This window comes from Perissodus microlepis, chromosome 7 (assembly GCF_051167445.1).
Source record: "Perissodus microlepis isolate ML-2025 ecotype Zambia chromosome 7, ASM5116744v1, whole genome shotgun sequence".
NCBI lineage: Eukaryota > Metazoa > Chordata > Actinopteri > Cichliformes > Cichlidae > Perissodus > Perissodus microlepis.
Genome location: NC_140467.1, coordinates 28,347,722 through 28,370,846, shown reverse-complemented (window position 1 = coordinate 28,370,846; position 23,125 = coordinate 28,347,722). Strand labels below are relative to the sequence as shown.

The 23,125-nt window shown below is 43.2% G+C and overlaps 1 protein-coding gene across 2 annotated transcripts in view; it reads right to left on the bottom strand.

Annotated features, from left to right (window-relative positions):
* The window catches only part of myo5b (myosin VB), a 47,780-nt gene that overhangs the window by 14,207 nt on the left and 10,448 nt on the right, over positions 1 to 23,125 (bottom strand). For both annotated transcript variants that reach the window (XM_084936780.1, XM_084936782.1), the window contains exons 2-23: positions 16,378 to 16,488; positions 15,232 to 15,403; positions 14,618 to 14,762; positions 13,167 to 13,323; positions 12,510 to 12,653; positions 12,346 to 12,427; positions 11,941 to 12,048; positions 10,656 to 10,765; positions 10,314 to 10,579; positions 10,143 to 10,224; positions 9,917 to 10,057; positions 7,343 to 7,465; positions 6,553 to 6,636; positions 6,142 to 6,276; positions 5,971 to 6,068; positions 4,861 to 4,947; positions 4,486 to 4,597; positions 3,608 to 3,819; positions 3,202 to 3,358; positions 2,432 to 2,671; positions 1,224 to 1,460; positions 724 to 817 (exon numbers count right to left, since the gene is read on the bottom strand). In XM_084936780.1, coding sequence (XP_084792906.1) covers positions 724 to 817; positions 1,224 to 1,460; positions 2,432 to 2,671; positions 3,202 to 3,358; positions 3,608 to 3,819; positions 4,486 to 4,597; positions 4,861 to 4,947; positions 5,971 to 6,068; positions 6,142 to 6,276; positions 6,553 to 6,636; positions 7,343 to 7,465; positions 9,917 to 10,057; positions 10,143 to 10,224; positions 10,314 to 10,579; positions 10,656 to 10,765; positions 11,941 to 12,048; positions 12,346 to 12,427; positions 12,510 to 12,653; positions 13,167 to 13,323; positions 14,618 to 14,762; positions 15,232 to 15,403; positions 16,378 to 16,488 — 3,097 coding nt within the window. The remainder of the gene's footprint in view (positions 1 to 723; positions 818 to 1,223; positions 1,461 to 2,431; positions 2,672 to 3,201; positions 3,359 to 3,607; positions 3,820 to 4,485; positions 4,598 to 4,860; positions 4,948 to 5,970; positions 6,069 to 6,141; positions 6,277 to 6,552; positions 6,637 to 7,342; positions 7,466 to 9,916; positions 10,058 to 10,142; positions 10,225 to 10,313; positions 10,580 to 10,655; positions 10,766 to 11,940; positions 12,049 to 12,345; positions 12,428 to 12,509; positions 12,654 to 13,166; positions 13,324 to 14,617; positions 14,763 to 15,231; positions 15,404 to 16,377; positions 16,489 to 23,125) is intronic.

Sequence of the window (23,125 nt, the reverse complement as noted above, 5' to 3'; positions counted from 1 at the left end):
CTAAATAACTAAGTAAATAAATTTGATGCGTCTCCAGTCTGGTTTGTTTTTCCTGCACTGCTCGCTGCCACCAGGCTGAAAGAACTCATTTAGTGAAAGTACGAATGGAAATAAACTGTGCAGACTGTTTGATTGAAGTGTGTGTGTGTGTGTGTGTGTGTGTGTGTGTGTGTGTGTGTGTGTGTGTGTGTGTGTGTGTGCGTGCGTGCATGCGTATAATTATACATCTTTGTGAGGACCAAAAATTTGACTGTTACTATACTTGTCGTGTCGGGCATTTTTGAGGCTCAAAATGTGGTTTTAGTCTCAGGGTTGGTTAAGTTTAGGCTAACCATAACCTGGGTTAGGCATTCATTTTTGATGGTTAGGGAAAGAATTTTTGTCAATTAGATGTCCTCACTAAGACTTACAAGGCAAGTTGTGTGTGTGTGTTATAGTCATCGGTGCTTTAGTCTCTGAAACTTTTCGATTTTATTCTGCTTCCAGTCGGACTTTCTGACTGAATTCACCTTCGTTCCTACTTCCTGTTTCCATTGGAAGTAAGCCTGCAGGAAGGCATCAATAAATCATTGTTCTCAGCTTAAAGACAGTCACAGAGGAAAAGTGACTCACTCAGTCTGACTCGTGTTTCCTGTTGCAGACAGAGAGACTCTTGTGTGAGTGTGTCGCTTGCACGTATGCTCGCACACATCTTAATCCAGGTGTGTTTTACAGGTAACTTACCTTCTGTGCTCTTTGAGTGCTGCAGGATGCGTCGGTTCATTTCCTCCTTCTCGCTCTTCAGCAGGGAGTTTTCTCTCTCCAGCTCATCCACCCTCTGAACCCCACACACACACACACACACACACACACACACACACACACACACACACACACACACACACACACACACACACACACAGAGTGATTAACACACACACGTCGCTGTGTGCCGGTTTTACAACAGTAACACTGAATCAGTTTAAACACCTCTGATGAGTCAAAGCTGGAACAGCGAGCACATTAAAATCCCACCGAGGAAACTTTTCTGCAGTGAATACTTTTACTTTTAATACTTGAAGTAATATTTTCTGATCATATTCATATAATTTGACTTTCACTGCAGGACTTTTACTTGATGTGAGTATTTTTACTGTGTAGTATGAGCACTTTTACTGCAGCAAAGCCTCTGAATAGCCTGACAGGACGTGTGCTGTGTCTGTCTGTCTGTCTCCCTCGCCCACCTGTGTGAGGTCCATCTTCTCATTGATATGCTCCTCCTCCATCTTGTTCCTCAGGGCATGCGCCTCCTCCAGCTCCTTCCTCAAGTGCTCCAGCTCCTCCTCCAGCGACCTCACCTGGCCTCCGTCCTCCTGCTGACTGCGCAGCAGCTCCAGCTGCTTCTGCAGCTTGTTCACTTCTGAGCCCAGCGAGGTGTTTACCGTCTGCAGCTGCTCGTTCTGAGTGCGGAGCTCTTTGGACTGAAGCAGGTGAGCAGGTGAAGCAGCAGTGAGGTTATCATGTACATCACAGCCTTTGTTACAAAGTAATGTGCACTGGTCCAATACTTCATCATAACTCATATTTATTGTCGCTAACCAACGACTTAGACCTGGATCGTTATATCCTATTCATCAACATGTTTGCTGCACACAGGAGCTCACACGTGATGATTATTAAAGGATTAAAGTAGAAAAATAAAAATAATTGTATTTAACAGACTTTTCTCCTGTGTGCTGATTTTAGATTAAATTATTTAATAAGCTCTTTACCCAAAATAACTTCACTGGAATCATGTGAATCTGCTTCTGCTCATCTTTTTGCATAGTTTTAAAACATGATTCAGAGCATCTGACATCAGTCCGCATGACTGTTCACAGACAAAAAATAAATAAAGTAAAAAGCATTTTAAAGCAGTATCACTGCACAGGAGAGGACATGAGTGGAAACATTATGTTCGAGTTGTTTGGAGAAACGCTGTCTGTGTGTAGTCACATAAACATAACGTCACAGATCGACTCTGATCTATAGGTTTAATTAAACAGGTGCAGTTTGTGAACTTGCACTTACACTTGCTTGTCACTAGGGGGAGATGTGGTGTACTCTGATGTACTGTCCACTGAAGACACTTAACAGATCTTAGAGGAAGCTGGTGTTGGGTGGGACAGTTCAAAGTCTTATAAAAACCCACTTTTGTATCATCAATACACATTTCTGTTTATCTACCATCTCTTCACTCCGACGACCTAAACTAAAATGACCTTTATTCACCCCATGTTCACATTATTACAGAAGCAGCGTGGACACCAACTCCTGAAGCTGCTGCTCAGCTAAACCTTTAGAAGACTGAATATTATCAAATAGGACGACCTCCATTTTAATACAACTCGGCATGTTTATTGTGTGTAATTAACAGACTAGCTTCAGAATAAAAACACGCTTGGTGGCGTACCTGGTCGTCCATTTTCCTCTGCAGCTGAACGATCTTGTTCTCCATGCCCGTGTTGAGCTTCTTCAGGTGCTCGGCAGAGCGAGCTTCGATCTTCAGCTGCTTCAGCTGCCGTTTGGCGTGCATGCGTCTGACGGCGCACTGGATGGTGATGGCGGCGTTGCGTGCTCGTCTAAACTGCTTCCTCTGCATCCAGCCGCGTACATTCTTCTGGATGATCATCGCCTTGTGATGCAGCAGGAACTGTAGAAGCAGATGTAGAGGTGGTCATGGTTGGAGGACTAACAGCACGCACAGACACACAAATCCATTCAATCAGAGCGTCCGCCTGACCACATTCCTCCTTTAACTTTGTTTCCGGTTTAATGAGACATCAAAAACTGAGCCGAGTCTTCCCAAAGAATCGAAGTTGATACAGAGTAAAGAACGGGACAGAAAGTCCAACGATTACATAACAAACACATAAATTTATGAACACATGTCCCAGCTCCATTCAGGGGTTTCCTGTAAAGAGGAACTTCTCTTTCATCCACAGCTGCTTCATGAGGCACTTAAAAGCTGCATGTTTAACACTTAACACCCATGTTTGTAAGAGCAGATATTCATATTTCTGCTCACGGCTTCATGAAAACTTCAGTAAAGTTAGACTCAGTGTTTAATGAAGCTGTTTTTATTTTATGCAGATTTCTGTCTCTATGCTTGTTTATTTGCTTATTTTTTTTTAACACTGCAGTTTTGTCGCTGCTAACACCGAGCAGTGATGGCGGCTGTACCTCTTGGTAAATCCTGCGGGTGAACATCCCTTTGGCGTACGCCTGGATGGTGACCACTGCGCGTCTCACTCTCAGAAACTCGCGTCTCTCTCTCACCATGCGGTACTGCTTCTGACAGATGATGGCCGCTCGTGTCTGACGCAGGAACTCAGCGTACCTGCAGGACAAACATTCATTAACATCACTACATGATTCGCTGCAATGTGACCTTAAACATGGCGGCGGTTTCAATTTCTGATTGGCTGACACAGAGAACTTGAAAATAAAGAAGCATGGATCTTTACACAGTAAATTAAAACAGTTTAATTCTGGATGATCATTAATTATATCGGCTGATTGAAGTTTAGCTCATTTTCTAGCCTCTTCACTGAATCACTCAGAGTTCCTGGTGTGGGTAAAGGCTCACCTGCGGGCCATGTATCCTCGGCCGTATCTCTGCAGAGTGATGGCCATCTTGCGGATCTTGCGGTATCGGATCCTCTGCAACCAGCCTCGAACCGTCTTCTGGATCTTGATGCAGGCCGAGCGGAACCTGTCAGTCCGGAGCTTCTCCAAGTACGCAACCTGTCCCGCTCGGAAGAAGATCTTTGTCTTTCCAAACTGGAACATGTCAGGCTCCTGAAAGACGGATTTAAACGAGGGTGAGGGCCGATTAAATCAGAGTAATTACCAAATAAATAAATGTGTGAGACATGTGGTAGCACACACGAAAGAATCCCTCTACATGAAATGCAGACAAGTTTAATGACATTTTCGTTAAAGTTGACCTTCTAAAAATTTGGTGTGCAAAATGTGAATAAAAGCTTTACAAACAACAAATTATCAAGTGTTGAAACAGAAAGTTTATGTTATATTTAAACATACAGGCTCATTTTTATTTAGGTAGAAGTAATGTGACTAATTTTATATCCAACTGTGTGTGTGTGTGTGTGTGTGTGTGTGTGTGTGTGTGTGTGTGTGTGTGTGTGTGTGTGTGTGTGTGTGTGTGAGTGAGAGAGAGAGAGAGAGAGAGAGAGAGAGAGAGAGACAGGCTGCTAGAAATAAAGTGCCTAAAGACAAAAATTAAATTTTAAATGTACATTTGTGTGGACACAACACTGGTTCATCCCTCAAGTCAGGGGCTGGTTTATGTTGGAATCATTCATAGGTCAGAGTTAAGAGTTGAATGGTCAGGTGCGAGGTCCGGACTGAGAATGAAAAGACCTTCAGAAAGTCTGGACAAGTATTGTTTTGCACATCACTGAGCTTTAATGAAAGCGGTGTGTATGCTGCTGTGTTTCCCACCTTGATCAGCGTCTCCAGCAGGTTTTTACACACCAGCTTCTTGTCTGCTGTCGTCATGTCTGATTTCTTCATCAGGACTCGATACCTGTTGAAGAAATCTGGGTACGTCCACCTGGAGGAGCGACACACGACACATGCGGGCATCAGTTCTGTGAACTGTGATTTCACTTCACGTCGTGTTGGTTAAACTGTCAAAAACAAGAGTTCTGTTTCTCGTTCACATGACTGGTTATTAGATTTCAGATCATTATGGCGGCACAGACTTGTGGAGCAGACAGACAAGCAGACAGCTGCTGGATTTTCCTACCGCTCTGACCATGAAACTTAAACCAGGTGAGGGGTCACATGATTGAATGACAGCTGAGCTGGACTCACCTGGACGGATACCCGGCCGCGCTGATCCGGATCGTCTCCAGGACTCCACAGGCTCTGAGTTGCTGCACCGCTCGCCGCGAGTCAAACCTGCAAAACAAGAAACGCGTCAACAGAACGATTTTAAGTCCCGCAGCCCAAACTCTTCCTCTCACCTCATCCTCTTCATCGGGACGACAGCAGAGTCAGCTCACAGCAGACTGAGTGAGTTGGTCAGCTGAGAGCCGAGTGGGAGTCAGACATGTGACTGAGGCGCTTTATTTAATTTACCCGCGCTGACACAGAGCGGTTTGTGCTGAGCAGCATCAGCAGACACAAACACGATGACAGCTAACAACTGAACTTAGCTGAAAATGTTCACAGAAATGTGATTGTTTTCAGAAAAAAAATAATAACGCGGCTGTTTGTAGTCGGTCTGAATCCTAAAAATGAATCCTGTCATTACTCAAATATAAACCAACATCGACACAGTGCACAGAAGAACCTATTTTAAGATTAAGTGGAGAGGATTAACAGACTGCTACTACTTCTTCATCATCTACTATTACGACTACTTCTAGTAACAACAATAATAACCTTTTGATGTAAACTATGCGGCATTAAGTTTGCGAATTAATTTGAACTGATGGACATCTTTTAAGTAAATTTGCATGTTTATTGTGAGGCACACGTGTTGTTCCTGGTGTGTTTGTGACTTGTAGGAAAAAGCGCTTTAGGGGGAATCCCTTTGGTGTAAACATTCTGCGGCGCTGCTCGCTGTGACGGCCGTTAGTGAAACATTTATTTTTGAAGTGAGCTGTTGTGGAAGAATGCGGCTCGCTGCGTTTGGAGAGAGAGGAGCGGTTTGGCTACTGGTTTGGTTCAGGCTGTTTTTTGGGTTTGTTTTTTTTTTGCTTGAATAAATAAAATTTATTTGGAAGTGGATCCTGTTTGAGCAGGTCGATGTTCTCACGCCCATGCAGAACCTGTTCGTCATGACCTCTGTGATATCAGACCTGCTCGTCCTGTTGGGCTGCGCCACAATGAACTCGTCAGCATTTTGAACTGACTCAGCGTGTACAACCTCAGATCACTTCCTTTGATTCAAATAGAAAACGAGACGAGCTGACTCACGAGAAGGCCTCTTTGAAGTCGTTGGGTTTGATGCAGCGCACGTAGTGAGGAGTCGTAGCATTCAGGGTGTCCATGAGCAGATGCAGAGACGTCCGGAACTAAAAACACAGAAATGTGTGAGAACAGCAGCGGGAAGCACCACAATGCTCCTGAAAGTCCTGCAGAGCTCACCTGATGCCCCACCGTCTTCCTGTGCTCTTTGTTCGGAGCTTTGGGAACCGTCTTCAGCGCTCGGACATTCACTCTGGCAGACTTTGCAGGGGTCACGTCGTCTTTGTCACTAAACAGGTCGGCGACGAGCTGAAACTGAGGGGAAGAAAAAAAAAGAAAAAGAAAAGGAGGTCAAAGAAATGTGACATGCATAATCTTAAGATTCAGGTTCACCAATTCATCAGAAACAAGCAAATTGAATTCCTGCCACACCAACAAACCCAGATAAAGGTCAAATAAACCAGCAGGAAGGACAAAATGATTATTTGTCATCACAAATTACAAAAATGTGTAAAATGTGCAGCTTAAACAGATGACGCGGAGCTGGAGTCTCTGATCTCACAGGAAGAAAGTCCTGGTTCTGGTTCATACCTGGCTGGCCTTCAGGATGTTGATCTGCTCCTCGTAGACGGTGTCTCTGTTCTTTTCCAGGAAGCCATCACACTGATACTCCACCTGCAAAGAGGGCAAGCTGAGCGTCAACCATCAGATGAAGATGAGCAGCTGGACTCAAACTGTAAACTCACATACAAACAAACGCAAAACGCATATCTAGATATTTCATAGTGATCATGATCAAGGCTTTATTTAGTCATTCTAAGCTTGACTGTAAGTGTGAAAGGAGACCTGCCCAGGGTGTATGCTGTCATGTATTTTAAAATACACCCTATTAGCCAAAAGGACCTTAATACGATTTCTCCAGGTCACCTTTTAAATCAGATAGTCTTGCCTTCATAATTCTAGATCTGTCCAAGTGATGTAAATATGAAACTTTTCAATGTTTTTATAATGTAATAAACAGCTGGACCACAGCCTGAGGAGACTGTTTAAGGAATCCGCGTTCCTGTGAAGTGAAACCCTGAGGACATGAGAAGGACTCTTTTTAATACCCTCTGCAGGGGGTGAACGTCCTCGGCTTTAATCTGTCAGTGGAGACAACTCTGCCTTCAGATGATCACTTTCATTCATTTCTGCCCCCAGACTCTGGAAACTTTAAAGCTGACCTATTCTGCTTATTTTCAGCTCTGTTTTTCGCTCTCGCTGACATCCTGTGAAGTTCTGTAAAACCAGTAAAAAGATCGGGTTTCCTCTGAGAGTACAGTGTTTGGATACTCAAACTCTGAACCTCATCAAACAGCTGGTGGAGGAGTCCTTGGCTCACCTTATCAGCGAAGTGTATGATAATGAAGGAGATGTTGGACATGCGAGGTTTCTGGAAGTGAGCGCTGCTGGAGTGCTTATTGTAGAGCTTCTGGGCCCAGTTCTGATCCGTCCCCTTTGGCACCTGAAACACAAACAGATTACACAACAGCTCATGGAGGAGATCTATTCAGGCTACCTGAGCGCTGAATTACACATTTACTTCCTCCTCCAGTGCTGTCCCACATTATCATCATAACTTCAAAGACAGAGAGAGGATGAATAAATCATCAGCTCTGATCTGAGAGATTTACACCAGATAAACACACAGATCAGCACCAGAGAGGGAAATGCAAGAAAGTGCAGCACTCAGCAGAGTTTCCGACACTCAGTCTAAACACGGCAGCAGCTCGGGAAAACTGGAGCAGACATGAACCCCATTTCACCACAGCCCTAAGAGTTAGGGTGCCGAGGATCATCAAAATCTAAATATTACAGGAAAGTTCTCCATCTTACATTTTCCACACAACCCATTAAAAAAGGACAAAGTGTTTGCAAGCGCTCAAAAAAATAAGGCAAGAATAAGAATACAAGCAGATGTCTCACATCTGTGGAAAAACGTTGTTTTTATGAGTGATGAGCTCAAACTTTCAATCTAAACAAAGCATATTTGATATATGAAACTAAGTTTCCGATTCCAGGACACGAAAATGAAGCCAGCATTGACGCCAAAAACCGCACATCCTCCAGTGTCCACTGGAGGCTCCAAAAGTGAACAGAAATCAACAGTTTTGATCGCTACAACTTATTTTTTAATAATAATACTAATAATAATACTAATAATAATAATAATAATAATGGATTGCATTTATATAGCTTTTTTCGAGACCCTCAAAGCGCTTTACAATTCCACTATTCATCCACTCTCACATTCACACACTGGTGGAGGCAGCTACAGTTGTAGCCACAGCTGCCCTGGGGCAGACTGACAGAAGCAAGGCTGCCATATCGCACCATCGGCCCCTCTGGCCATCACCAGTAGGCGGTAGGTGAAGTGTCTTGCCCAAGGACACAACGACCGAGACTGTCCGAGCCGGGGCTCGAACCGGCAACCTTCAGATTACAAGACGAACTGCCAACTCTTGAGTCACGATCGCCCTTTTTCTCCTTCATAACAACTTTACAGGGAAATGGATGGGTGGAAATGGTTGGTTCATTTATAACTCACCTGTTTAAAGTTTGCATTATTAAACGCTGACTGTAGTCGTTAGCTGTCTGTTATTCTTCACCTCAGCTAAGTAGTCTCTGAACTGGACCTCTGGATTGTTTTTGTGCTGTTGGAGAGTTTTTGAAGAAGTTTTAACTCTTTATCGCTCTAGCACAAATGGTAACAGAGTTACGGTGACTTAAAGAGCCTTTATAAAACAGGCCAGCTACCAGGTGATGGTTTAAAAATAATTATCGGACCATTAATATGTAAGGAAGATTGAAATTCAGTTCAGGTGAGCGTAACTCTAGGATTTTATTATTTACCTGCATTTGTGGATGCAACAACCAAGCTAGCAAGCATTAGCTTATAACTTAACATTTCCTTCTGGCTCCAGAAACCCGTTAATAGTGCCTTAATCCCCACGAGGTATCGAAACGGCATGTCTCACAAAAGTGCTTAGACAGTGTAAAATGCTGGATGGATAAACATTTTCTCTGCTTAATGAAGAAAATACTGAAATTCTTGTTTGTGCTCCAGAAAAGCATACAGCTCTAATACTGGACCCCTGATCTTGGTCCATTAGCCTCTTATGCCAAGTCTTCCATCAGGAATCCTCGGGGTAAATTTTGACTCTGGTTTTACTTCAGATGGTCACGTTCAGTCATTCATGTTTTTATCACTTAGGACATATTGTAGTGGTAGTAGTAGTACTAAGTAGTATTATCTCACAAGCAAAACTGGAAACTGTTATTCATGCTTTTGTTTCTTCAAGGTTGGATTACTTTAACTCATTATTCACCTGCTTAAACAAAGCATCACTGGAACATCTGCAGACTGTACAGAACACTGCTGCCAGACTTCTGACCAAACCACCAAAGTTTTGTCACGTCACACTGCTACTCGTCCAGCTCCATTGGCTCCTCATCCACTCCAAAGTACGCGTCAAGATCTTGGTTCTCACTTATAGGGTTCTGAATGGTCAAGCACCAGCATACATCAAATAACTTTTACACCTGTATGTCGTAGCAGGTCCCTAAGGTCATGTGACCAAAGCCTGCAGGTCGTACCATGTACAAGGCTGAAAACTGAAAGCGACAGAGCTCAAAAGCAGAACCTGGACTCTGGAAGGCTCTCCCCTTTAGTTTGAGTCTGCAGACTCTGTTGAGCTTGTTAAAAAGCAAAGCAAAAAACTCATCTTTTTAAAATTGTTACATTTTTTGGTTCAGCATCCAAAGACAACTTTGAAGGTTTTCCTTGATTCCATCCTTTAGTAGAGTCAACACAGCAGTTTTGTGTTCTTTTTGTGTTATAGTTTTATTGGTTTTGGAGAAAAGAACTTTAATGTCAAAATCACAAAAATATAATGTGTGTGACGGTCAGTCTTACTTTACACTCCTCGTCCAGCAGGTCCAGGATGCCGAGCCGAGCCTCGATCAGGTCGATACACGGCTGGTTATCAGCAAAATCGATCAGAGTCCAGGGGATCTGCTCCTTCATGTACTCCTCCTGCTCCAGCTTGAACACATGCTGAGGACGTAGGAGGATAACAGTTTGAATCAGTGAAATCCTGAGAGGTGAGGCAATTTACATTAAAGTTCATCAGAAAACTCACAGAGTTGAACTGCTGCTGGAGTTTCTCGTTGGCATAGTTGATGCAGAACTGCTCAAAGCTGTTCACCTCAAACGTCTCAAACCTGATGAAAAACCACAGACACCTTCTTATCCAGGTCAACAAAACAAACAACAGCAGGTGAAGCAGGTGGTTAGACGCAGGGCTTCGTACCCGTAGATGTCAAGGACTCCGATGAAGGAGTGCTGCTTGGTGGACGTCTGCAGAGAAAGGTTAATGTGCTCTACGATCCAGTCGAACATGCGGGCGTAGATGTGCTTGGCGAGGGCGTCGCGGGCGTTGGTCGCCTGCTTGGTGGACATGGTCTTCACGTACGTCTCGGAGGTGGTGGCAAGCTTCCTGTGGCAGAGCCAGTGCTCCATCTGCTGCAGCTCCACGCCCAGCAGTTTGCAGAAGTGCTGCAGGTGGACATCCTTCCTCTGAAACACGAACAGAGTCAAAGTCAGAGCGCCGATAAAAGCTGAGAAGAGACTGAAAGAAAGGCCGCAGATGTACCGCAATGTGGCAGGACTCCCCGTCTCGGTCCGAGCAGATCTCGACGTTCCCAAGATGAAGGATGGACGCGATGACTTTAAAGATGCTGTTCTGACTGCTCTCCTTTATACCTGTAGATCAAAAACATGACTGAAGTGTCTGTTTATGGGAGTCACAGGAGGGTCAGCAGGTCTCCGTTAATGCTTTGCTGCATCTGAAACCAGCACATGGTGAAAGCTCGACCATCAGCGTCACACTACAACTGATCCAGAGTCTGAGTTCTTACTACGAGCATGGAGACAAAACAAAAAATCCTTTTACTTGTTTTTAATAGCAGAAAATGGTCTCATTGTAATGCATGCATCCCACATCTTAATGTTAATTAACTTTATTTATATTTGTATTTTTATTGTTTTATTGTTTTGACTTTCAAGTTAAGGGCAGCACGGTGGTTAGCACTGTTGCCTCACAGCAAGAAGGTCCTGAGTTCAATTCAGCCATCAGGTCGGGGTCTTTCTGTGTGTTTGCATGTTCTCCCTGTGTTTGCGTGGGTTCTACGTGAGCGCGAATGGTTGTGTATGTGTTAGCCCGTTGACAGACTGGCGACCTGTCCAGGGTGTACCCCGCCTCAGGCCCTAAGACAGCTGGGATAGGCTACAGCACCCCTGCAACCCTGAAAAAGGATGAGCAGAAGCGAATGGATGGATGGACTTTCAAGTTTTTCACTTTTGTGCTTTATTCACTGATGACTTTTTTGCCAATTGTGCTTTTTGTCCCACTTTTATTTTACTAGTTGTGAACAATTATAACTTAGCGTACACAGGATTATTTTATTTTAGAAAACACTTTATTCCTTCTCTGGCTCCTTGTAAAATCCATAATCCAAATCCTTCTCCTCACACAGACCCTGAATGATCAGATGGATGAATTAATCGAACTGAACTGAAGTCAAACGGACGTCTCAAACTGCCCTCCCAGCTGAAGCTTGAATATTCGCTGCCCCTTCTGACTTCAATTAAAGGAACATCGACACAGTAAGAGACAAGCTGCTGTGTAGAATCAAGTAGCTGTGAAAAGTCAATGAGACTGAAACAGACAACAGGCTAACAGCAAATTAAAACGTGCTGTTTTCAAATGTTAAGGTGAGCCAATGAAGAGGCTACGAATGAGCGCGAGAGTGAAAGCACAAACACCGGAAGAGTCTGGATTGTCCACCAGCGACCAGCGCTCATCTACAAACACATGCCTGAAGAAATGAAAGCTGAACCACCAAACATGGTGTTCGGGACAGACTCGTGACTCTTACCCAGCAGCGCGAAGGCCTCTCTGGTCTTCTTAAAATCTTCGGCGTCATTCACGCCCTCGATGAAAATGTTTTCGCCTAGAGACGTGTACGTGAAATCCTCTGCACTGGCTGAGAGAGGAGAGAAAGAACTGATCACGAGACGAAAGTGAATATTTACAGGCAGAATAAATACTGACTGAGCTTCCACAGCAGTGAGCTGAATCCTGGTAACATGAAGAAGCAGGAAAAGACTTCAACCTTAACTCTAAATAAATTTTTTCGTTCAGAGATGAAAAATGATCATTTTTAGTCCTCAAACGATTTGACCCCGAGGCCGACTTAAAGAAGCGCAACTTTAGACTAATACTTTATCCCATTTAATAATAATCGTCCAACCAAAACACAGCTCCCAAACTTTTGACTCACTGAGGGCGAGGTCTTTGAACTCCGGTAAACTGGCAGAGGCGCAGAGCTGGTAGAAGATGTGATAATTCCTCTCGTCCTCAGCCTGAGAAAGAAACAACAAACTCTTTACACAGACGAACCAATCAGGTTCAACCAAACATCCTGAGCGAGTCTGTGAGACTGACCTGAAACACGACGCGGGACTTTTCCAGCAGGTAGGTGCGCATGTTGGCACCAATGATGTGGTAATGTCTGTTAAAACCGATCTGGATGTACTTTCCAAAGCGGCTGCTGTTGTCATTGCGAGTGGTTTTTGCATTTCCAATCGCCTGATGGGAAAAGAGACAATATCATCCATGTTCTTTAAAACTGTGCAGCAGCTCCTCCTGCTGCATGAATGCAGTTTTATTTCATGTGAAACAAGTCGCTGTTCTCCCCTCCACAGCCAACTCTGGACTGCCTACAGCACGCGCCATAGAAGTTTTTGAGGTACAAAGTAGATTTTTCTAGCTGAGATTTTGTCCTCGGCCTCAAAATTAACATCAAGATGAAAGATTGAACCACCAGAGAAGATTCTCTGGTGTACACCTGCACAGTACTAAACCTCCAGGATATCATTAAAAAAAATATACATTTAAAAAAAATCTAGCAGGGGTCCAGAGATGCACACCAAGTCAAGGGAAATGGGCCAATTCACACAATTTTTTAAATCCACAATTCTCTGACTACAATGTGTTTGGAAGGAGGTTTATTTAACCTGCAATTTGGTGATGGATATAAAAAGAAAATTAAAGTGCTGTTGGCATCGTAATATAATATGAAACAAGGCTCCGCCCACTCACCTCCATAATGGGACTGGACGCCAGAACTTTGTCCTCCACGTTGGTGTCGCTGGCTGAGCCGCCCACCGTGGCAAAGAACCGCATGGCGTACTTTGCAGAAACAGTCTTCCCTGCTCCGGATTCTCCGCTCACGATGATCGACTGATTCTTCTCATCTCTGACAAACACCACAGATGAAGAAGAAAATGAACCACACCGCCTCTATGGTCACAATGCAGGACTTTAATTCGTTCTACTAAAGTTAGCAGATGCTTGGCACTGAGAGAACGATGAAGAATAACAACAACAACAATAATAATAATAACAATATTAACTGATGTAAATACTAAATTATTCACTTTTCTATGGGTTTATCAAAATATTTGGATTACAGTCTTTAACTTGTTTGCAAAATACAACAATTTTAAGGTTTTTGGGCTTTTTTTTCTTTTTTGTTAAAATATTTAAACTTCTTTTTAAAAATTTGAGACTTGTCTTTATAAATATTAAAATTATTTCAATTATTGTAGTTAATGAATTTTAATTTCCAAAATATAAATCTAAAAAGGATTAATTTCCTTTTTCTAAATATGCCATCAAAGCACAAATATATGTCTAAATACATAAATCTCACATTTAAAAATGTAAATCTAAAACTTTATGTACATAGATATGAATCCTTCAGGTGTTTTCCAAGAATCACAACAAAGAATTTTTATTGTGCAAACTGGACAAACACAGTTAACTGAGACTGTTGGGAAGAAATATTAGAGGATTCGAACAAGTTTAACCATAAACCCCAATCTGATTTTCATTTTGTACAATAAATTATATTTGTGATAATACATCCACTTACATTAGATAACATGAATATTATCCAATGTTTCTGATGAGAACCTTCCCAAGCAGCTCATATGAGTGCTCCTGAAACTGCTCCAAGTCACAAAAATACTGGAAGTAAATTATAAAATGAAATTATCTGTATCCTTTACCTGTGCTCTTAATTTGAAGGTTATGTAACAAAGAAGAAACTGTCCCTCTCTCAGACGGTTGTTAAAGTATTGTGAGTATGCTGCTTCCTTAAAATGAATAAATAATTCACTGAGATTCAGCTGAGAGTAGAATCGGCTAAGATGTTTCACAGCAGCTCTGGAAACACTCTGCAGATGTGATCACATGGATGTGAGTATTTCATGGTGTTTCACCATCTCTGCGATAAACTCAGCAGATACAAGTCGTTCAAGAGAGAGCGTTTCCTCCCACGTATCTCGCCACGCTAACCAGCTGCCACGCTAACCAGCTGCCACGCACACGCTGCTGAGCAGATGCGTGACTGTAATTAGACTCTATCACAGAGAAAGTGGGAGTTTTTCCTCAGCTCTGTAATCATCGTGCTCCTCCAGCATCAAACCGCAAATGTCACAGAATAGGACGCACTCGTGCCGACGACCAATAAGAACCCACAGTCTCACCTGGCCATCTGCTTGTAGGCCTCTTCGGCCACAGCAAATATGTGAGGGTCCATGTCGCCCATGTTCTGCCCGCTGTACGCGTTGATCACCTCCTCACCATAAATCTGCAGCTGCTCGTACGGGTTGATCGCCACCAGCACGATCCCTAAAGAACACACGACATAATGTTAAATGAACAAGAATAATCACACGGTGAGTAAAAATATGAACAAAGTGTTGATCTATGAAAGGGAAATAATAAATACATGAAACTGAAAAAAACAACAACTCTTTAATTAATAAAAAACAATGAAATACTAATATATATATAAAAAACTATTAAGTTAGTCAACAGATAATGACAATAATTTTTAATGACAATTTAATAAAATTTATAAATATTCAAATAAACAGACAAAATAAGCGTGAAGGTAAAAAACATTGAAGAAATTAAAGCAATTATGTGATATTAAATGTAGGTAAAAGGAGAAAATAGAAGATATACAAAAGTAATATAATAAAAATAGTAAAATGGAATAAATAAACATCTAATAACACAAAGCAACACAAATAAATATTTCTATGATATTTCTAATAATCCTGCACTAAGTGAACCACAGGAAGTGCTGACTGACCGCAGTACGTGTAGATGGCGTTGGACTCTAGGAATCGCACTCGCAGGTTGTGCAGCACGGCGGGTTCGTGCAGGTAGCTGAGCGCCGTGAGGTCATTCTCCCCCACCAGGATGTCAGGGTTACGCAGGAAAGGAAGAGGGTTACTCTTCGGTCCCACGGGGTACTCCAGAGGCTGAAACGGGATCAATACGCCATCAAGACACAATCAATACGTCGTCACACAGACTCAGATTGTCCCACAGACACTGAAGCCTGACAGAGGAGGTATCCTTTAAGTCCTGACTCCCTCAGACTCTGCAGGCTCTCCTATTACAGATGTGTCTCCGACACACAGCAGGACAAACATCAACATCTGGACAGAAACCAGAAACTTCGCCTCTGCCTTAAACCATCAACCACTTCATGATGTGACATCAGGTGGTTTATCAGAACATGAGGTAAAAACGGCGTTGATGGAAATTTTAAAAAGTACTTGCCTTGAGGCGACTTTTGTTGTGATTTGGCGCTATATAAATAAAATTGAATTGAATTACTTCGGAAAGAAAAACACGACTCTTTTAATTGGATTTAAGAAACAAATTTAAGATTTAGTGCGATTTTTAAAACACACACCTAAAGAGAAACTCAGTGGAGAGATGCAGCAGACCTGATGAATACACCTGTGTGCTGTTCTCTCCTGATTAACACAACACTCAGTAATGACTGATTATGTTCCTGATCAGCTGATCATTCTGGGCTGAACTCTGATAGATTTACTCATCAGCAGCTTCTTATGGATAAACCACTATGACAGCATCATCTACACAGTGAACCGTAACTGTGCTGTGATCAGTTTGACCCAACATGATTTATTTACTTGAAAATTGTATAATTTGAACAAATATTTGTTTCCGTCCCCATTTTCTCCCCTTGTGAAATGTGAAAATTTACGAAATTAATCATGTAAACTTATTTTATTTACAAAATGCATTAATCCATATACGCTCCCCTCTGATCAGCGGAGAAGCACACAGTCTGATGTAAATGAGCTGCAGAGCAGCTGAACATTGTGAGGCTGCATGAATTTACAAGCAGGAGTGCAGATTTGTTTTCCGATTCCTGCTGAACACTCAAACTGGCTGCAGCACATCTGGATCTGTCTGTTACCATTTCATCCTCGAATTTCAGCCGAAGGACCGGGTCTCCTTCTTTGTAGTCTTTGACGATCTCTGCAGCCTTCCAAACGTCCTCCGGGTCCGGGATCCAGACCCGAGTGTACTGAAACACATGAAGAAGAAACACTTGAGTGCCAACGTTTCACTGCTCTCAGTCTCAGTTTAAACATCAGCTCTTCATGAGGGAGGAGACGACTGGACAGAGGCACGTTCATCAGCTTTAAACATGGTGACATGTTTGGGACAGACAAATGTGAGAACAAGCAGTGTAAATGTTTGACTTAAGCAGTGCGTGTACGTGAGTGTGGAGGATATGAACCTGCTGAAGGATAAACTCACAGATCCTGAACTCAGAAAAACAGAGTTTGAGAAAAGTGAAAAGATGGCTGAAGGTTAAAGCGCGGCCACTCCGAGAGCACGCGGCGTGATAACGGGGTCGTCTTTACCGTCAGTGTGAAGGAGCTTGTCGGGATTATCAGAAGTTCCTCCTGGACTTTTATCTGTTCCTGCAGATTAACACGTTTGCACTTCTGATCAAAGGAATCATTAACCGATTATCAGCTCTGTGGAAATTACAGCAGACGAGCTTTCATCTGAAATAATCCTGCAGAGGCATCATGACAGAGAGAGTAGCTCAGTCACATGACGGCATGAGACACCTGAACATACCTGGGTCTTTTATTAGAAGTAAAATCATTACTTTAGAAGAACAGACTCTGGGGACCGTGCTTGACTTTCAGGAGGAAAATTAGTTCTTGTCCTACTTTTGGGAACTCTTGGATGTTTTCCTGTTGATTTGAAGCTGCTGAGCTTCTCCTCCTTTTGTTCCTCACAGACTGTCAGTGAGCTCCTCCCTGTGATGAGATTCATGATTCACACAGACTCGTAGCAGTAGAGGAATCGTAGCGCCTCCCCACCTTCAGTCTGGTGACTCCTCTGCCTCTTTGTCAGTGGAGCAGAGGTTACAGGTGTCAGCACACCTGAGGTAAAGGTGAAGCAGAGTGTTCTCTCTCTGGACAAAGACCACCGAGCAGAACGACCCAGGTAACCCTGTAAAACCTGAACCATGAAACCAGCACCAGCACATGTATTAGTTATGATAGGCATTTGTGCTACGATCATAATCTGACATACACCAATCCAAATGTTTCCAGATCCAGGCTGGTACCTGGGCTTCAGGTAAACTATGATCCTGAGCGCTGATCTGATATTAGAATCAGAATCTGTCTTCATGTGTAAGATGACATCAGGTCCACTTAAAGCTGGATCAGATATAACCAGCACAGATCAGCGTCTGTGTTTATTAAGCACATTTCAGGACCGCTGACGCAGCACCGGGTCAGCGCTGCTTCCCTCTGTTTGTTTGAAATCTTTTCAGACTTGACTGCAAACAGTGTTCATGACTGAGAAACTGCTGATGCTCACCTGTTTCTCTCTGTCTCTGTTTTGTTTGCATCATTACAGAAACACTGTTTTTTAAACTCCCTGCAGCTCCAGTCTGTGTGTGTGAGGAGGTGCATCACAGTGAGCCTGAGGGCAGGGAAAGAAAAGCTAAAGTTCCTGTAAGTAACACAGGATTGTTGGGTTGTTGTATCCTCAGACAGCTGATGAAAACACATCAGGGTTAAATCAGCCCACAGCTGCACAGATGTGTTAGTGCTGATCAGACTGACATCAGGTACAAACACGATCCTGAGCAGATCTTGTCCCTGTCTGCCTCTTTGACCCTCTGAACCCAGTGGACCTGCAGCCCAATATCATCGTTTATGGTTTGTGTTTGTTCCTGTTTTTCATTCATCTGCAGCAATATGGTGTCACTTCCTCCTCTCAACAGACAAACTCAGAAAAATAAAGGAAGCAACATCACAGCATCTGCCTGCATGCTGAGTCCATTCAAACAATCTGAGGTCACTGTGACAGAAACGAATGAGAGCCGAGGACAAACATTCCCGCATTACATCACTGCCTTCAATGCAAATGCACTGCTGTGCACCAGAAGCTCGTTTCCATACAGTTTGCCTGTGTGACAGGCAGGAATCACACGAGGTCACATGACCCGAAGCCACTGAAACACTCATGAGAGCAGCCCGGGAGTTCAGCTCTACTGAAACACAGCATACATTAGCACAGAGAGCACGGGGAGGCAAACAGATGGAAATCTCTGACGCCAGGCAGAAGGCAAATCAGTCCTGATGACATCATGAATATGTACATTACATAATTGAAGCACGCTCTGGTTACTTTCCATAGAAACAGGGGGAGTCGACATGTTCCCAGACATCCCACACAATCCCCACACAACATGTTCAAGGTTCCTGTACAGCGAGCTCCTGCCGTCTCCTGGCAGGTAAACCTGTAACTGTGGATCAGTCCATGTTCAAAGCATGAAGCACACCGCAGGTGCACATGTGGAGAATAACATGCAGGAAGTTCTGTAGCCCAACGTTTTCTGCCCACACTGGAGAGCCATCTTGGGGTTAAATAACATCAAAAAATGATAATTATGAGAAGCAGCAGATTTGTATAAGAGCTCACAGTTCTCACTGCTGTGATTTCAAAGCCAGCAGAAGCACTGTCCTCGCATCCTGGAGCTCTGATCTTCATCTGTGTGGCAACAGGCAGGTAAACTGTGCTTCAAAGAACCGAAACCAGCACAAAAATGTAGATTCAGGCTTTTTCAGCTCTCCCTAAACAAACACAGTTTCTCCTGCTCTCCGTCACCACATGCTTCTCAAACCGGAATACTATTACACACCATTTAAAGCCTCCCGAGACTGGGCAGGTTAACATTTCAACTGAAATCAGAACCACAAATAGAGAAAAACACCAGGACATTAAAATTCATTACAATGCTGCTATTTTAACTATTTTAACGTGAAGTAATCCCATTGTGCTTATGCTCCTGTTCTTTATTCTTGGACCCTACTAAATGAGATTTTCATGAGTCACGGTTCAAAATATCTGAAACTGAGTAGATGGAGCAGCCTGTCAATTTGACTTCAGTCTGAAACAAACTGTCTCTGCTGCTTAAACATAGAGAGTGTGAACAGCAAATGGGCGGAGCTTCTATACCTTCTCTATGACAGCATCCAGATCCAAGAGCAGTGAAAAACTGACAAATGAGATGATGATGATTATTATTATTAACATTATCATCATCATTAGAAACTTTGGTTTGTTTGATGTGAACAGGGTGTGACGTGTAACAGAATAACAAAGATTCAGTCTGCAGACATGAACTAAAGGACGTCTGACACAAAGTATGCTGTGAGCTCGTGTGTGATGGTATGATCTCTATCAAACAGTGTGTGAGTGTGGTGTGAGTAGTAAACGTGTGTGTGGTGTGAATGCGTGTGTGGTATGTGTACGCTGTAAGTTTATCTAGGACACCATCAGTAATTATCCAATGACTGAGAAGCATGAAGTCCACATGCACAGCATCTCAGCAGGAAACTCAGCCAGTAATGAGGACACACACACACACACACACACACACACACACACTTACTTCTAAAGTTGATTTGTTGTTGTTGTTTTTCCTTCACGTCTCTGCACAGGCGAGCATGTCTTCAGCGGGGGAGGGGCTGTACATGTATGTGGACAGTTACTCATTGTTTGTCCTTTGAACTCTGATAAGTTTCAACTCATTCAGCCGAAAGTAACACAACATGACAATGAAGTGAAGAAGAGCAGCTTAAAAGCACGTCTCTACAGACCGAATCTGAATCATTTTACCCCCCATAAAGTCACTGATCAGGGCAGAGCTGAGCCGATTTGTGAAAACATTTTCTTTCCACCAAGCTCTACAAGTAATCTGTAACTTGCCAGTGTCGCGTTAAAAAAATACTATTGAGCAAAAACAGCTGCTGGATTCAACTCAAAGCCTCCATGTTCAAACAATGTTACATCTACCCACAGAAATGCACAACAGAGAAACTGCACAGCTCCAGCATTATGCTTAAGCTGTCTTCCACATCTTTACAAAATGTAAAGCTGTGGCTCAGAATCAGAAAGCATCTGTGTAAAAACAAATACAGCAGGTCTGATTTCTGAACGAAGCTGGGTTTAACGCTGTATCTCAGACTTTGTTTTCCTTCTGTGAGTCAGAAACGTGGACGGACTTGACATTCCGCTGCTGTGCTTTGTTTTGGGGGAGGGTTTAGGGAAAGAAGAGGACCAGCAGTGGAGGACAAGTACAGGTTTGGAATAAAAGACGAGCCTGCAGGGGAAGTGAAGGTGTTGGATTAGCACACACAAAGAGCTGAAATGGCTCTGAGTCACGGGGCAGAGTTCACAGGCTGGTATTTCACTCTGAGCCTCAGTCTGACCTGAAGAATGAGTTTGTCTGTTTCTACATGCACAGATCAGGTTTCCATTCAGAGCTGCACAGGTGAGCGAAGTCTCCGCCCAGTGACGTGTCAGCACGGTGACATCAGCCCCAGGGTGAGTGCTGGGTGTGTCCTGCAGGAAGAAACAATACGACCTGTCGAGGAACTTTGACCTGCACTAAAAGCTCAGAGAGAAGAGAGGCCGAAGGTCGTACATATCAAACATTCACCCTGACAAAGCACATTACGACACTGCGTGTCCTTCTAATGTTCTCTAATCACACACTAGTGTGGTGCTAAAGCTAAAGGGAGTCTCCCTTATTGTTGCTACAGGGAAAACGTCCTCTGAGGTTAGGCAATAAAGCACCACACATATACAAACACAGAGACAACAGCTGCTGACGTGATCCACAGTTCAAGCTCAGCAGGAGTGAGAGACTTCAGGTTCAGTACTTTGGTCCATTAACTTTTCAGTTGTGATTGGACTGTTTCAATGACATCACCCTGCATCATGCAGGTGGGAAAAACCCAATATGACTTCAGTGTTTCCATCAACTAAATGCAAAACCGTCTCACCGCGAGCACCTTTCAGTGGAGGTGAGGCAGCAGAGGTTCCCCTGACCAGCTCACCTCCTGGGTGAAATGTTTTGGGCATTTCCAACTCGGAAAAAGCCCAGCGGCAGAGCCAGGAGAATGCCTGGGAATGCCTCACTGTTCAGAAGAGCTGGAGGAGATTGGTGGGCATGGTGGGAGTGGGAGTCCTGCGTATTTCTGTTCAGACTGCTGCCCCAAGACTTGTTTAGAAAATGGGCGGATGGACATCCTCAACTAGGGCCACATCCACACTAGCCCAGATACATTTGAAAACTGCGTTTTTGTATGAAAACGCTCCGCATCCACACTTTCGTTTCAGGTCATTTTCACAGAGTTGTGCGTCCACATTGAAACGGACGAAAATGCTTACGTTCCAGTACCGCGCACGTGTGAAACGCAAGAAGATTCAGCCTGCCTCATTTCTGTCTGCCGTTTATTTACTTTCCAGCTCTTTGAAACATCGCGGCAAAATGTTGAAGAAAAGCACCGTTTTTAAATGGACTAACATGAGGTGGAGTTGTTTCTGCGAGTAACACAAAAGTACAAAGTTGCAAAAGCGAGTGAGAATTAAAGAATTTGAAGAAAAGCTATCTGGAGCATGTACAGACTGATATTAATCTTTAATAGGACTGTCAAAACTGAGAGCAAGCAAAACTGCTGTATAATGCCCTCTGATAATGCCTTAGTGTAATTGGTCACATGACTGCATCACATGACTAAAATGCGTCATCGGACCCACAACTCTGTGAAAACGACTGAAAACGCTAGTGTGGACGCGGAGTGTTTTCAGACGAAAACACCGTTTTCAAATCTATCCGGGCTAGTGTGGACGTAGTCTATGATGACAATGTTTCAGTGTCTATCACACCTCCCTGACTCCCTGGTCCTTTCTAACAGCCTGTGTGAAGGACTCGTGATGAAGTTCACACCAAAGTCAAAAGGACGTGTTACTGTCGCCACAGTGCTTGCTCATAGAGGGGTTGTATGATAGGGCAGTGGTTCCCAAACTTTTTTTGCTGGGCCCCCCTTTGTTTTACAAGAAAAATCTTCGCCCCTCCCCGCACAAACACATCCTCCAACCACACACATCCATATTTTGTTTTCAAACTCCATTGCGTTCATTTCACACCTCAAACAAACAAAAGTAAACTGCAATAAATTACAGGTAGCAATATAATAAACTACAAACTCTTTTACGCTACGTCCACACCTACACGGGTATTTTTTGAAAATGCAGCCGTTTTTATGCGTTTGGGCCTTTTGTAAACGGCGTTTCGAATCACCGAAAACACAGATTTTTTAAAACTCAATTTTTGCGTTTACGTGTGGACGAGTAATACAGAGTTCGTCACGCAACATCAAAGGTATGTGCCTTTTTTCACGTCACGCTGTGCGCCACGTTATTGTTTACATGAGATGAATTGCAGAATGGCAAATAGAGACAAAATACTGTTAATCTGACTATCTGCAGGTTTTACACGCTTACATACACACAGGCAGTTACTGTCCCTCCATTTAGAAAGGCAGAGTCACGGTGTGATTATTTTACCTGTAGTTGTTTTTTTTTCAGTGTGTAATAATATTCAACATTGCTATCAATACATTTTTCAAAAAATGCCTCTCTGTGCAAAATCGGTTCAAAAAACATAAACAGCTGTGGGATGCTGTTTGTCCGTGATTTGAACCAAGGGAACAAATCGTGGCAGGATCAGCCTGATATTATTTGTATCCCACTGTAACTTTACTGTATAAAGAGCTAACATCTCCAAAATGTCAGGAGTAGTTAGTCATTACAACAAGTGTTTGTGAACTAAAAAT